General features: G+C 36.4%; 1 protein-coding gene across 2 annotated transcripts in view; it reads left to right on the forward strand.

The window, feature by feature from the left end:
- Positions 1-14932, forward strand: part of LOC136040972 (MAP kinase-interacting serine/threonine-protein kinase 2-like) — a 46052-nt gene that overhangs the window by 15862 nt on the left and 15258 nt on the right. For both annotated transcript variants that reach the window (XM_065725443.1, XM_065725444.1), the window contains exons 2-3: positions 4933-5064; positions 14000-14097. In XM_065725443.1, the coding sequence (XP_065581515.1) occupies positions 4933-5064; positions 14000-14097 (230 nt within the window). The remainder of the gene's footprint in view (positions 1-4932; positions 5065-13999; positions 14098-14932) is intronic.

A 14932-nucleotide genomic window follows, 5' to 3' on the forward strand; every position in this document is an offset into this window, starting at 1 on the left:
CAGTGTGGTCTTCGAAGTTAGCTAATTTTGCGCAACTGTGTGAACCACAGCCGGTAAACTATCATAATTGCTGGAAGAAACAAAATGTCAGGGTACTTGTGTATTATTAAGAACACAATCAATAAGTGAAGTTATGTTCTTTCGTGAAACAAACTACGATGTAAGGTACATTTTGCGGTCTCATAGCCACAAAGACAAAACTCAATTTAGTTTGCTACTCATAGTGATAGAAGATAGTGTCTGAACATGGATTTTGAAATGAAGATTTGGGATTTGCCAAAGACTGAAAAGAGGTAATTATATTTTTCAAGGATAAGAGTTGTTGCCCACAACAAAACAGTGCGTCAACGGACACAACTTCTCCTACGAGAAGGAACATTTAGGTTAGGCTAACCTAATTAAAGTGTACCTGCATCGTAGTTTGTTTCACGAAAGGACCTAACCTCACTTATTGAGTGTGTTCTGAATAATACACAAGTACTAATCTCAGTTGGAATTCTGGTTTAGAAAAAAAAAATATGAAACAATAGGAGAATAACCATGATTATAGTAAGTTCTTCTGAATCAAAATCTCGATTGTATTTGGTAACGCTTTTAAATAACCTCTTCTGAACTTAATTTTCATAAAACAAGGGAGTAGTACCATTTGGTTCACCTTTCAACATATTTTCCAAATATAATGGTCTACAATGGAATTGTCCCATGCGCTCTCCCCCTAATTTATTTATTTTCTTTATTTCCCTCAAAAAATGAGGAGTACGCTACAATATAATATAAAGAAAAAACAAATGATAACACTTACAATCAAAACCTATCAAATATTGATCAAATACTTAAAAAAAAAGATACAAAAACACTTGCTAAATAGTTTAGTCTATAAATCATGAAGAGCCAGAACTGTTACGAAAAAACGGAAATAAATTGTGGCCTAATGGAGCAAGATTTAGTCCTAAGCTGACCATACTGATTTTGCTTCTGTTTAGTTGACGTGAAATGCCTGGTTGATCTTCTGAGCCTTTAAAAACGCCAATGGGGACTATAGCCACCAGAAAAAGTAAGATCATAGGCGACTTCGTCTGAAAACCCTTGTTGAAGATAAGACCTAATCGAACCAGCTAAGTTTCCTGTATAGCCTGGGGCAATATATGACCTCGTTTGGGGATGGGCTGTCAAGTTAGTGACCATTATATTGAAACAATATTGAATGGAATACCCAATCTCACCGATTATCTATAGATTTGCTACTATATTACATGGGCAGATTCTGACTGTCAGCTCCCGGGGCAAGAATTGCATCTAGCGCCCTCTTGTTAACAAACCAATTATAAATATTACCGCGAATATCCGAAGTTGGTGAATGTCGACATTCACTGGTGAATGCCCGAAATACATTTTTTTTTTTTCTTGGATTTAGTCACTGTTGCCAGTCTACTTTTTCAGTTTAATGCAAAGTTTGATGATGACAGGTTGGGTTTAGTTCGGTTAGATAGTTAACGAATTTTTGATATTCATAACCAAATTCAACCTAAAATAAACTAACAATCTAACCTAATTTTAATTTTTACCAACATAGCTAGCATAAGACTGAAAATGCTGACTCGCAAAGCTAATTGAATCCAAACAGAAAAAGAAATTTCTAATTTTTTTTCTCGGTCTGATGCGATATTTTCTGGATCTGATCTGATCTGTTCTTGGTCTTATCTGACCAGATTAACCAGATTTTGGACATTCACGGTAACATAGGTATCATATTACAGTATTTCTATTCTCTAAAAAGTATATTTATTTACTGTATATTCATTTTATCGTTTTACTATCATTAATATATTGTCAAATATATATCTAAGGTTCAAGATAAAACTCTCAGATTCCAGGAAACACATTTTTATTGATGACCCAGTACACATACAATTTAAATTATATACAATCAATCTGTCCTGTTAGTTAAAACTTAACTTTACATACTTTTATCGAAGCAGATGTCTTCATATGAAAGCTTTAAAGCCACATCATGTTCTATGTGGATTAACTCAAGTTTGCCAACAGTTACTTGGCTATCCCTGATGTCTAAGATAGTTTTTAATTAACTTTAATTTGCTAAGTATCTTTCATTAGAAGGAACTGTAACAGGCATAGTTGAATACATTTTCAAAGCGAACTGGGGCGTTAGAGCTGAAAAATTAGGGCTCAAATTTTGCTCGATCAGATCAAAAAGTGGCTTACGAGCCAGCGTCCCTATGAACCAGTACCCGGGGAGGGCACCCTAAAATTAAACCTAGGCACTGTGAAAATCAAGTGATTTTCCTTGGTGTTCAAGGTGGAGGACTGTAACCGTCCTTCTCAAGGTTGCCGACCATGCTGATTCCAATGGTGTACTTTTTGTTTCGATCTGACGCCATTTTCATGGGAGGTCAGGTTCTTCTTCGAAATGACAGTAAATTTCTTTTTGCCCTTTTTCAACTTTTATGTTACTCCGGGCTGTGGTTCGCTTTTTACTAGATTGCAGCTACTGCTGTAACCATGATGTAGGTGGAAGATTTTCATTTAAGTAAGAACGTTATTTTAAATGAAATCTTACAAGTCTCATCATACAAATTTTTCTCAAAATTCTTCTTTTAGTCTAATTGAATTTTTGAGCAATTATATCATTTTGGCAGTAAATAGTGTGTTCAAGTAAATGGACAAAATTGGTGATAATCGATTAATATTAAAATATTGAATAATATTTAAATCATACTAATGAATGATATTCATACTTGATCATCATTTAAGGGCCGTGAATACAAATTTTGATTTATGGATTATTTTCATAACATTGGTATGTATGTTATGTATCCGGTATGACTCTTGATCTGAATGCGAACTCATTGGTCCTCCCTTAGATTTTGAAAATACTTTCTTTTTGATATTTTGTATCGAGGAATTTTTTTTCGGATACTTTAATTAAGAAGTTGAAAAAGAAACAACATTTGCCCTATTATTAGGGGTTGTCACCAAATGGAATGGGAATAGTTCTCACGAAAGGATAAAAAGGGAACTGGGACCCTATGATATGGGTTAAGGAGTAAATACGTTGGGATGGAGGGGGTGTGTACAGCTTTGTTGACCTCAGGCGGCTCGGTGCTGCAGTGAGTCGTTAGTAATAGCAGTAGTATCACAAATATATATTCATTTATATTCAAGGGTACTTGTGCATTGTTGTTTGTAATTACCGGTTTCTTTGTGTGTACTCGGAGGTAATTATATTTACTCTGAGTGGGATAAACTACTATGCAGGAATATTTTTTTTTATTAAATGTTTATGTATAGAGTTGGTTAGGTAATTATCTGTGGTAGTTTCCATATATTTTTTTACTTAAGTATTACACAAGTGCATCTATTCAAGTTATTGTCTTCCTACTGACTGAAGTGTTTTTTTTTTTTTTTTTTTTCACTTTTGAAAATAAGTTAAAATGTAAGAAATTTACTTAGTGGGTCTATATATACTCATTAGATTTCTAAGGTTTCTACTTCCTAGGATTTGCGTAGAATTATGATATTGTAAAAAAAAACCTTTAAATGCCCTTTCAAATGGTTTAAAGTCAACAAGTCTAACATTTTAAAAATGCAAGTAAATATCGCTAAATAAAAGCTATATATTCTAGTTTTTAATTTCATTTTGCGCCATTTCCTTTCTCTATTTTAATTTGCTTGAAAATCGTAGACCCCTGCTAAAATTTCCCATGGAGTGTGGGGGGGGGGGAAAGTGGCCATGGCTCTCCCTTGCTTTGTAAGAACTCTTATGAAGCTCTTAGAAAATGGTTATTTGAAATGTTCTTGGAAATTTGAATTTGTAGTTATACGGTTGTGAGTAGGTTTGAATATTCATTCATTTTTGACATGATAACATCAAACTTATTGCTTGCACCCCTAGCTTCTGAATGTAAAATGCCAGGCAAGTATGTGGTATTTATTTTGTTTGCGGGTGAAAATTTATTTCATAAGAAGTAGGGTACAACCTCCTGAGTGGGGCTAAAACTATTTCAGTACCTTTGGCTTAAAGGTTGCCTAATATGCATTATGTACCGAATCACGGAGCGTTATTTAGTAGCACGTGAAAATTTTCACATATCTTTTCTTATTCCTTAACCCGCTGCATCCTAATATTTTGTTAATGCTCAAAGGAAAACCCTTGTCACGAACAACCTACTGTGCTCACTTAGAATTTAAAAAACGCGAGATTGTACCCTTTCGGTTTCATCATGACAGTATCCAGCTTCTTGCTTTCACTTGAAGCTTTTTAGTGCAAAATTGGTGGCTTCTAAAAAAGTATTTAGTTTTGTGATGAGTGCGAATTTAAAACAAAGAAAAAACTAAGCGATTTGTAAGGAAAGTATAAGAAATTGTGGGAATCTTTAAAATGTTACTGTAAGAATATAAAATGTGAAAACATCGATATTTCGAAAGGAGGGCATGGGATTGAAGGCCTTCTGTCTATATATCGTTAAATTCAATCCTAGCAATATTTGTCTCTTAGCGTGGCTACCCTAGGGGTCAGCAGGTTGCGCAGGATTTTTTTTGGGGGATATAATTTGACTATACCCCTTCCAAATGCCACGGCATGGTAAGGGAGAGGGATATCAAACAAATCCACAAGATAAATGGAATTACAGTAAACTCGGAAAGGGTCTAAAACTGTGGCTCCGTTATTTCCCTTCTGAGATTACACTAAACTTGAACCCCCCCCCCCACCCCCTCATTCCACTCGAAATGTTTGCCCGACTTGCAAAAATGTAACAAAAATGGATGTAAGCAAATTTTGAGGCGCTTTTAAAGTTTTTTGTAAACCCCCTGGGAAAAGTATTTTTGTACCCCCCCCCCCTCCGAAAAAATCCTGGATACGAACTTTTGCTGTATATAGAACTTATAAAAATAAATTGTTTGTTTTTTAAGGCGAAGCGGAGTTAGTTGAGCTACCACCAAATGAGCGACAGGCCCAATTACTTCGTCAAAAGGAGGAGGCCCAAAAAAGACGAAGGAGGAAGAAGAGAACCGACTCCAGTGTGTATTCTTCCACATTCCATGGTAAGTTAGTGTTCCGAAATGTTGTTACTAGAGGTGTTGACTGCTGTCAGTCGTGTTGCATGCATGAATATTAAAGGTGCTCTGCTTTTTGGTAAACATGGTAAGAGCTTTTTATTAATAAGTTGTGGAATTAGTATAATAATGTCACTGGTCTTAGAAAAAAAAAGAAAATCACTGGAAATACGACCCAATTAAGCCACTATTTATTTGGCGTGCTTTTGCTAAAGCAATCACTTGGTATTTTCGTCTTGGTACCTTTAGACACTGAAAAAATAGTCACAATTTTTTTCCAAAATTTCCAAATATGTGATCCCCCTCCCCCACTCCAAAAAAAATTGCGCACACTTACGGAACGAAACACTTATGGCGATTTTTAGTGCTGACAAAAAAGATCACAACTGGGATTTCTTTTTCTTAACTCGAACACTTCCAGATTTGTGAGTTCAAAATGAAATCTTGTGAGAAACTATGTGACCCCGTGCCCCCTCCCAAAAAAGAGAAGAAAAACGTCGCATGAACTCATGGAGTGGAACACTCGATAATGTTATTTTTGTGTTGACAGAAAAACGAATAATATAATGACAAGTTAGTTGTATTGTTTGAAAACTTCACTTTTGGGGTAAAACAAGTCTTTTGAGAGAAAATGCAAAATAATCTTATACGAAATTCCGGACTGCTTCAGTAATAGTTTTTTTTTATAAGACATTAATAGGACCGGTGCACCGGTTACTGGCCTGGAGATTTGAACTTATATCTGATTGTTATGCTAATATAGTGCATTATGTTAAGCTAACCAATCACACAATTTTTTCCAGTAGGCCTTCTTAAGTTCTGTGAAATGAACTGATGCATGATAATGTGAAATATTTCCCAAAAGTGTGAATATCCTGTTGCCAGTATGTTATTTTCTCTGTGTTGAAGTCACTAGGATTCTATTTTAATTAATTATTGATTTGACTACAAATACTAACAAATCGCTGCAGTACTCAGTCGCCTAACGCCAAAACAGTTGCGCATGCTCCTACTCCAACTCAGTCTGTCCAAAGCCTGCTATGAGCCTAGAATTGAGGCTGTTTAGAAAGAAATGTATTAATAAAACAACTCTTACTTCATAATATACAGAAAAAATTGTAGTTGTACGCATTTTAACTGAAATTTCATTATACTGTACCCCAACCTTCCCTAACGGGCAAATAAATAGCCGAGTAAATAATTCATGCATTTTGCCATGCTTGTTCTCCGCCCGTCTACTTGTAAATTGAATCAAGTGACGAAATCAAGAACCGGAAAAGGCATGGGGAATATGTAATTTGGGCTATATATTAGGGTGGGGGTAAGATTTAGTAGAATGGCTGTCAAAATGTTTAAACTACTATTATTCTGCTTATCATGAAATACGAATTGTTTTCTTAACACGTTTTCTTCTCAGCAGTCGTAATTCTAGACTTATGCCCAAAGCTTCACCCCTTAACCTACTCTTCGTTTATGACCGAAAAGAAAGATCTTTGGCTGTCTGTCATCTTTCATTGGCAGTGTGTACTAGCTATCTTTACCTTTTTCACATGGCAGCCCTAGAAAGTGGGATAGAACCAATTGATGTGAAATTTTACAGACGTTGATAAAATAGTTCGTTTTTCGTAAAACGTTAAATGTATATGGATATAAGCAGTTTTACAATTCATGACAGAAGATAAAAGTTGCTGTCGTTTTCTAATCTGTTATTATTACTTATGACGGTTCAGTATTGACAGTAGTGCGTTTTTCAATGTTGTAGACTCATAATCCCCTCGCGAATGCCTGTTGAATTGAATTTCCAAAACCGGTTTTACTATGTTGTCTGTCCTTGTTGATATTTACAAAATTGCTATTGGTCTGTTTTTGAATTGCTTAGTTGTATTATTGAGACTTGCATTTAATATCCGATAATAATGTTATTTAAAGTGTGATGAGATTTTCATTGCGCCTTATGCTCAAACAAACATTGATGGGGCATTTTATATTCTTTTGTTGAGGGGGGGGGGAGAAGAAGACCAATTTAACTACGAAATATTAGTTAATTCTTTTGAGTTAAGTTTAATAGAATTCGAAGAACTAGTAATTAAAACCCCGATAGAATTGTGTGTTAGAGGCTTTTTGCTATCTTGGAACGTAGTTGAGTTAGGTCAAAAATATCTTAGTTTTACAGAGCTGGTGCCTCAGGAAGGTAATTTGAAGTATTTAACTCCACCCCCTGTCCCTCCAAAGGATGCTAACCTCCCATGCGCTTGTCAAAACTGGGCTTTAAAAAAGAAACCTCCAAGATATATCTACATCACCCATGAGACCTAGCAAGTGTTCTGAGCCTATCGACTTTGCTAAATCATGATTTGTACGGTTTTAACGAATTAGAGATTGTGTTATATTCGAAAAGAACACAATACGGCATTAAATACTATTATGTCAATAGACTTATGTTTTCCGAACCTATAGTCAAAGAAAAGCATACTTAACAAAATCATGAAAACATACCATTTTCCTACGTTGGGGCTTGTATAAAAGTATGTCCTATGTAATAATAGGGTGGCATGAGAGATAGCTTGAAAACCACTTCCTAAGGTATAATTTAGGCTTTCGTTCCTAATTTTTTTTTATCCTAATGCAAATATTTTCCAAGCTAGTGAAAGCATCTCTTCTTGAATTTTACCAAAACTCACAGCATGTGTTCCTGTTTTGACTATAACCTCTCGGTTTTGGTTTAACAGTTAAAACAACTTCGATTTTCTTCTTTTGACTTTTACTTTCATTTTTGACCAAGCTTCATCACATGTTTGCCTGTTAGGGGACTTGGTTCCATTCATTTTAGAACGGCAAAAACAATGCAATGGAAATGAAAGTTGGGGTTGACCAGTTGCGTCAATTGGGGGTGCAGGGGGGTATGCGCAACTCAAGTTTTTTTTCCTTTTCCCTATACTTTAAAAAATATCTTTATGGGGTATATTCTTTGAAAAATGCCGGCACTTGTGTCTTATAGCCACCACACTCAAATTCTGCCGAGAAGTGAAGTTTGGTTAATTCTAATGAAATAACCAGTTTTTCAGACCGGGGGGGGGTGAAATTCATGCAGCATACGATCTGTATTGATAGGAACCAGTGTCTAACGATGGATGTTAAAATGACAGTTTGGGATTTGCCAAGAAGTGAAATTACTTTTCTGGGATAAGGGGGTGCAGTTCAAAACAAAATGGTCCGTCAGTGGACACAGCATGACTTGATTCTTTTTCGATAAAGACCTTTTTTTGGAGTGTACAACTAGGCCATGTATGAACAGCTCGGTTTGCGTGTCAATAAGTGGTTTCCTCACAGTAGAACACTATTTGTTAGTGCAATTCGTTTCATTTCTTCTAGGGCTTACAAATCGTCGTCTGTGGCCTGTGTGTTCTGGGCGCATATTTCTAAGTTGTAGTTTTCATTATTTTGTTGATAAAGTATTATATTTTCATAATATTTTCTTTTGCTTCATTAGCATTAACCAAAATTCACTTCTCGACAGAACTTGAGTGGGGCGGCTATAAGACACAAGCACCAAAATGTCTCTTTTATTTAAAAAAAAAAAATTGTCCCCCCAGATTGTCGTGAATTGGCGCCAGTGAAAGTGACCCATTACATATCAAAATTCTGCACTTATTAGACTTATTACGAGGAGTTGCGTACTCTCTGCCACTTAAGTGTTTCTGGAAACGCCAAGGAATCTTAGCACAGTAGAATGTAGTCGTTCGCATTCAAAAAAATAATCTTATACCATTTTTTTTCATTATTCACGTATTGACCTATTTTGATGACATGTTATGACAATACCAATCGATATTGATCCATTACAGCGTGCAATATAAAAAAAATATCCTTTGGAAAATGTGTTTTTATCGATTGAGATTCTTAACCAAGCAAAAAAAAAACCTTTTATAAGATCTGCAGGCATTTACATGGAAGACAGGGGGGAGTGAATTGAAAATTATAAGAAACAATAGAACAATCGTTGGTAGAGGGGAGAGTAAGCTGAAAATTGGAAAAAAAAACATTTGAACAATGGTTAAACTCATTTGAGATTCAAAAGGGAGAACAGGAATATCTCTTGTAAATTTCAGTAGATACCCCCATAAAATGGTGAAAACCACTTCTGGTTCTTAGCAATAGATTTTGATTGCGAGAAGTTGCTATTTGAGAGATTTGATTTATTTTACCCTAAAAGATCAGCCAAATCTCCACTGAAGTAATGTGGAAAGTGAGCTAAAACAAAATTAAAATATTAAATCATGTAAAGCCTTGATTTTGAAAAATCATCCCGATACTGGTGTGAAATCTTATCAACCCTTTATTCAGGAAAGTATAAAGGTAATGTGGGTCCAATCTGCCCCCTCCCTCAAAAGGTGGAACTCATTCGAATGGATTATCGTGTTTGTGCTCACTTTTCTCTCCCCCAAGTCTTTGTTTGTTTGTATCTAGGAATGCTATCATACCTGGAGTTTTACTATTGCGATTTTTCCTATAGGTTTTTACACTTCGCCTGCTTTTGTGTTTTTTTATTATTATTTTCCCTCCCTCAAAAGGTCGTACTTCCTCCAAATGGATTACCATATTCGTGTCCATCTTTCTCTCCCCACCCCCAAGTGTTTGTATGTTTTTCTACGAATGCAGGTATGCCGGGAGTTTTAATGCTCGTAATGTTTCCTGCATATCATATATTTCACTAGATTTTCTTAGATTTGCCCCCCCCTCTCCTTCAAAAGGCCGTATTCTCTTTAAAATCATGTTCTGTGTTCGTTCCACCTTTCTCCCCCAAGTAATTTGCTGATTGTACCTACGAATGCTCTAATGATTTGTATAATATTCCCTAAATTATCCTACTTGTATTTGCCTCTTTTCTATCGCGTTGTCTTATGTTCTTACCTAAGACAAGCTTTTGCTGTTCAGTATGCAAATCGTGTCAGCGATTAAGTTGCCAGACATGTGTCGGGTATTCGATAATCTATGCTTTTTGTGTTCCGTTCAACTTGTTCTCTATGCTAGCTTGTAGCCAAGTTCTACTCTACTTGAAACTAATATTGATGTTGCATTCAAATGACGGCCACGGCTTGTGGTCTAGAGTTTAGTCCATGTCTAATATCAAGCGCAAAGCCTAAAATTTTCAATATGATTAATTTATAAAAAAATAAGCTTTTCCAATGAGAGTAAAAGCTGAAGTTGAAAAATAACGAACAAAATTATTCTTTCGCAGTATATGTAGTATATTTTTGAAAAACAATTCAAATAAACCGGTCCATGATTGTTTCCTTATATTTGTAGAATTCTGAAAGAAATAAGCGCTGTACCAAAGATACGTTTACCTCTAAAGGCAGTAGGAGAAAAAAAATTCTGTTACCTGAACAAATTGAATTGTTTGAAGATTCAAAACAAAAACACGAGGTGGGCATGACATACTTTATAAGTAAAAAAGTTATAGTAAAGTGCTTGTGCTTTATTTTGTACCTCAATTTTTGTCTTTTGTTTCTTAGGGATTCCTTTTTATTCTTAGCATAACAGCTATAATTGTCCTAAGTCATCTCTAAACCCAGGGGCGGATCTAAAGCAAAATCTTGGGGGAAGCCTAATGTGACAAGGGCGTTAATGAGCAGAATCGTGGAAGGGGGGCAATGTGACAAAGTTGCCAATAATTGACAAATTTATTCTAAAGAAAGAGTAAAAAGGAAAATAACAAGAGCTAAGAGCTCATATGGCACTTGTGACGAGGCGAGAAGAGCTAAGAGCCAAGAGATCATATGGTATGAGCTTTAACAAAATTCTATGAATCAATAGATTGATTTAAAAAGGAAAATAAGAGGCTTAATGCCGGTCAAGATTTAAAATAAGAGCTCTGAGTCACAAAGTCCTTCTAAATCTCAAAATTCATTAAGATCCGATCACCCACTCGTAAGTTATAAATACCTAATTTTTTCTAATTTTGCCTCTCCCTTTTGCCCCCCAGATGGTCGAATCTGGGAAAACGACTTCATCAAGTCAAATTGTGCAGCTCCCTGACACGCCTACCAATTTTCATCGCCCTAGCACGTCCAGAAGCACCGAATTCGCCAAATCACTGAACCCCTCCCCCCCAACTCCCCTAAAGAGAGCGAATCCAGTACGATTCTGTCAATCACGTATCAAGGACATTTGTTTATTCTATCCACCAAGCTTCATCCCGATTCCTACTCCCCAAGTGTTTTTCCAAGATTTCCCACTCCAAATCCCCACAATGTCAAAAGATCTGGTCGGGATTTGAAATAAGAGCTCTGAGACATGAATTCCTTCTAAAAATCAAATTTCATTACGATCCGATCATCTATTCGTAAGATATAAATACTCCAATTTTCATGTTTTCCAAGAATTCCGGTTCCCCCCTCCAACTCCCCCGAATGTCACAGGATCTGGTCGGAATTTGAAATTAGAACTTAAGCACAAGATCCTTCTAAATATCAAATTTCATTAAGATCTGGTCACCCTTTCGTAAGTTACAAATACCTCAATTTTCAAAATTACCCCCCCCCCCCGATTCCACCAAAGAGAGCAGATCCGGTCCAGTTATGTCAGTCACGTATCTTAGACAGGTTTCTATTCTTCCCATCCAGTTTCATCCTGATCTCACCGCTTTAAGTATTTTCTAATATTTCCGGTCCCCCCCAACTGCCCCCCCCCCCAATTACGCTTGATCCGGTTGAGACTTAAAGTAAGATATCGGAGTTACGAGGTCCTTCTAAATATGAAGTTTCATGAAGATCCGATCACTCCTTCGTAAGTTAAAAATACGTCATTTTTCTTATTTTTCAGAATTACCCCCCCCCCCCCGCAATTGAGCGGATCCGTTCTAATTATGTAAATCACGTATGCAAGACTTCTGCTTATTTTTCCAACCAAGTTTCATCCCAATCCCTCCAATCTAAGTGTTTCCCATCATTTTAGGTTTCCCCAACCCAAACTTCCCCCAATGTCACCAGATCCGGTCAGGATTTAAAATAAGAGCTTTGAGACACGATATCCTTCTAGAAATCAAATTTCATGGAGATCCAATCACCCGTTCGTAAGTTAAAAATACCTCATTTTTTCTAATTTTTCAGAATTAACCCCCCCCCCCCCAACTACCCCAAAGAGAGCGGATCCGTTCTGGTTATGCCAATCATGTATCTAGGACTCGTGTTTTTTTCCACCAAGTTTCATCCCGATCCCTCCACTCAGTGTTTTCCAATTTTTAGGTTTCTCCATCCCCCCCCCCCAATGTCACCAGATCCGGTCGGGTTTAAAATAAGAGCTCTGAGCCACAATATCCTTCTAAATATCAAATTTCATTGAGATCCGATCACCCGTTCGTAAGTTAAATATACCTCTTTTTTTCAGAAATACCCCCCCCCCCCAACTACCCAAAAGAGAGCAGATCCGTTCCGTTTATGTCAATCATCTATCTAGGACTTGTGTTTATTTTTCCCACCATGTTTCATCCCGATCCCTCCACTCTAAGTGTTTTCCAAGTTTTAGTTTTCCCCCTCCCAACTCCCCGCCCCATCACCAGATCCGGTCGGGATTTAAAATAAGAGCTCTAAGACACGATATCCTTCTAAACATCAAATTTCATTGAGATCCGATCACCCGTTCGTAAGTTGAAAATACCTCATTTTTCTAATTTTTAGAATTACTCCCCCCCCCCCCTAACTACCCCAAAGAGAGCAATTCAGTTCCGATTATGTCAATCATGTATCTGGGACTTGCGCTTATTTTTCCCATCAAGTTTCATCCCGATCCCTCCACTCTAAGTGTTTTCCAAGATTTTAGGTTTCCCCCCTCCAACTCCCCCCAATATCATCAGACCCAGTCGGGATTTAAAATAAGAGCTCTGAGACACAATATCATTCCAAACATCAAATTTCATTAAGATCCAATCACCCGCTCATAAGTTAAAAATACTTCATTTTTTCTATTTTTTTTTAATTAACCGGCCCCCACTCCACCCCCCCCCCAGATGGTCAAATCGGGAAAACGACTATTTCTAATTTAATCTGGTCCGGTCCCTGATACGCTTGCCAAATTTCATCGTCCTAGCTTACCTGGAAGTGCCTAAAGTAGCAAAACCGGGACCTTAGGTTTTCCCCCTCCAACTCCCCCCAATGTCATCAGATCCGGTCGGGATTTAAAATAAGAGCTCTGAGACACAATATCATTCCAAACATCAAATTTCATTAAGATCCAATCACCCGCTGATAAGTTAAAAATATGTCATTTTTTTCTATCTTTTGCGAATTAACCGGGCCCCCACTCCCCCCCCCCCCAGATGGTCAAATCGGGAAAACGACTATTTTTAATTTAATCTGGTCCGGTCCTGATACGCCTGCCAAATTTCATCGTCCTAGCTTACCTGGAAGTGCCTGAAGTAGCAAAACCGGGACCGACAGACAGACAGACCGACAGAATTGGCGACTGCTATATGTCACTTGGTTAATACCAAGTGCCATAAAAACAAGGAATGAAGGTGCCAGAAAAATCTTGGGGTCCCTGTCCCCCCCCCCTCTGGATCTGCCCCGGTTAAAACTAAAATTCAACGATTAAAACAGCCCCATAATTATTACTTAAACGAAAGCTCAACTAGAGTCTTAAAGATCGCGTTTATTTATTTACTTATTTTATCAAAACAGGAGAAAGCCATAGGCTGTCGTTGTATTTAAATATACGTGTTATATATGTATACGTCTTATATATATGTATATATATATATATATATTGATTTTACTATTGATTTATATATATATATATATATATATATATATATATATATATATATATATATATATATATATATATATATATATATATATATATATATATATATATATATTGATGATATTGACATGGCTTTAAAATATATTGATTTCTTTTTTAGATCTATATAGACTCACTGGAGAGTTTCTTGGGGAAGGAGCATACGCCTCCGTGCAAACTTGTGTTAACATCTGGACAGACATTGAATATGCAGTCAAAGTATGTACTTGTTTTAATAATTCTCTTTTTTTTATTTCTTTTTTTTTTAAATTCCAGTTGGTTAGTGAATTTTATTTCCTAATAAACGAGTCATTCGGTAAGAAAATTGTATTAGAAATGTATTTTTTGTAATTAATAGTAAGAGAGAGGTGGGTGTAAACCGATAGAGTAGATAATTATGGAAAAAATATCGCATACACCATTCTAATAAGTCATATTTGAGATGGAGTCACATTTGAGAAAAATTGGATGCCAAAAATTGAGTCTTACCAACTTTGTCTTCGAAAAAAAAAGTTCCATCAGCATATCAAAGATTTCGATTCTAATCATCTTGTGCATTTTTATGGAATTTAGGCCTATGTTGGTTGTGAAATTTATGTTGGTGCATGTTTATGTCAAGATGTGGTTGATTAGGTAGACCTGAGCTAGCAGCAGATTCCATCGGGAACAGGCAAAAAAGCTAAAATACTGAACCCAGATACCCTATAATGTCAAACCTATGAACCAAATAATATAATGTCAAACCCTATAATGTCAAATGATTGTTTTCAGAGCTGAGAGTTACGAACTTTGGCAATAAAATAGGTAGATATTTATTTATATTATAATATATTTACCCAGAGAAAACTATTAGGTGTAATAGTTCCTTAGAAGGTTGTTTAATATGCCGTATATTAGACTAAACCAATATACGGGTAGGCCACAACTGCTACTAACAACTACTACAGCACCTAGCTGCCTAAGGCCTACCCCACGGCGCACACCCTCCCTCCATCCCAATTTATTCGAAGCTTCCTTGTTTAGAGCCTCCTAAGAAGTCTCAATTCCCTTTAAA

Source organism: Artemia franciscana, chromosome 21 (assembly GCF_032884065.1).
Source record: "Artemia franciscana chromosome 21, ASM3288406v1, whole genome shotgun sequence".
NCBI classification, from domain to species: Eukaryota; Metazoa; Arthropoda; class Branchiopoda; order Anostraca; family Artemiidae; genus Artemia; species Artemia franciscana.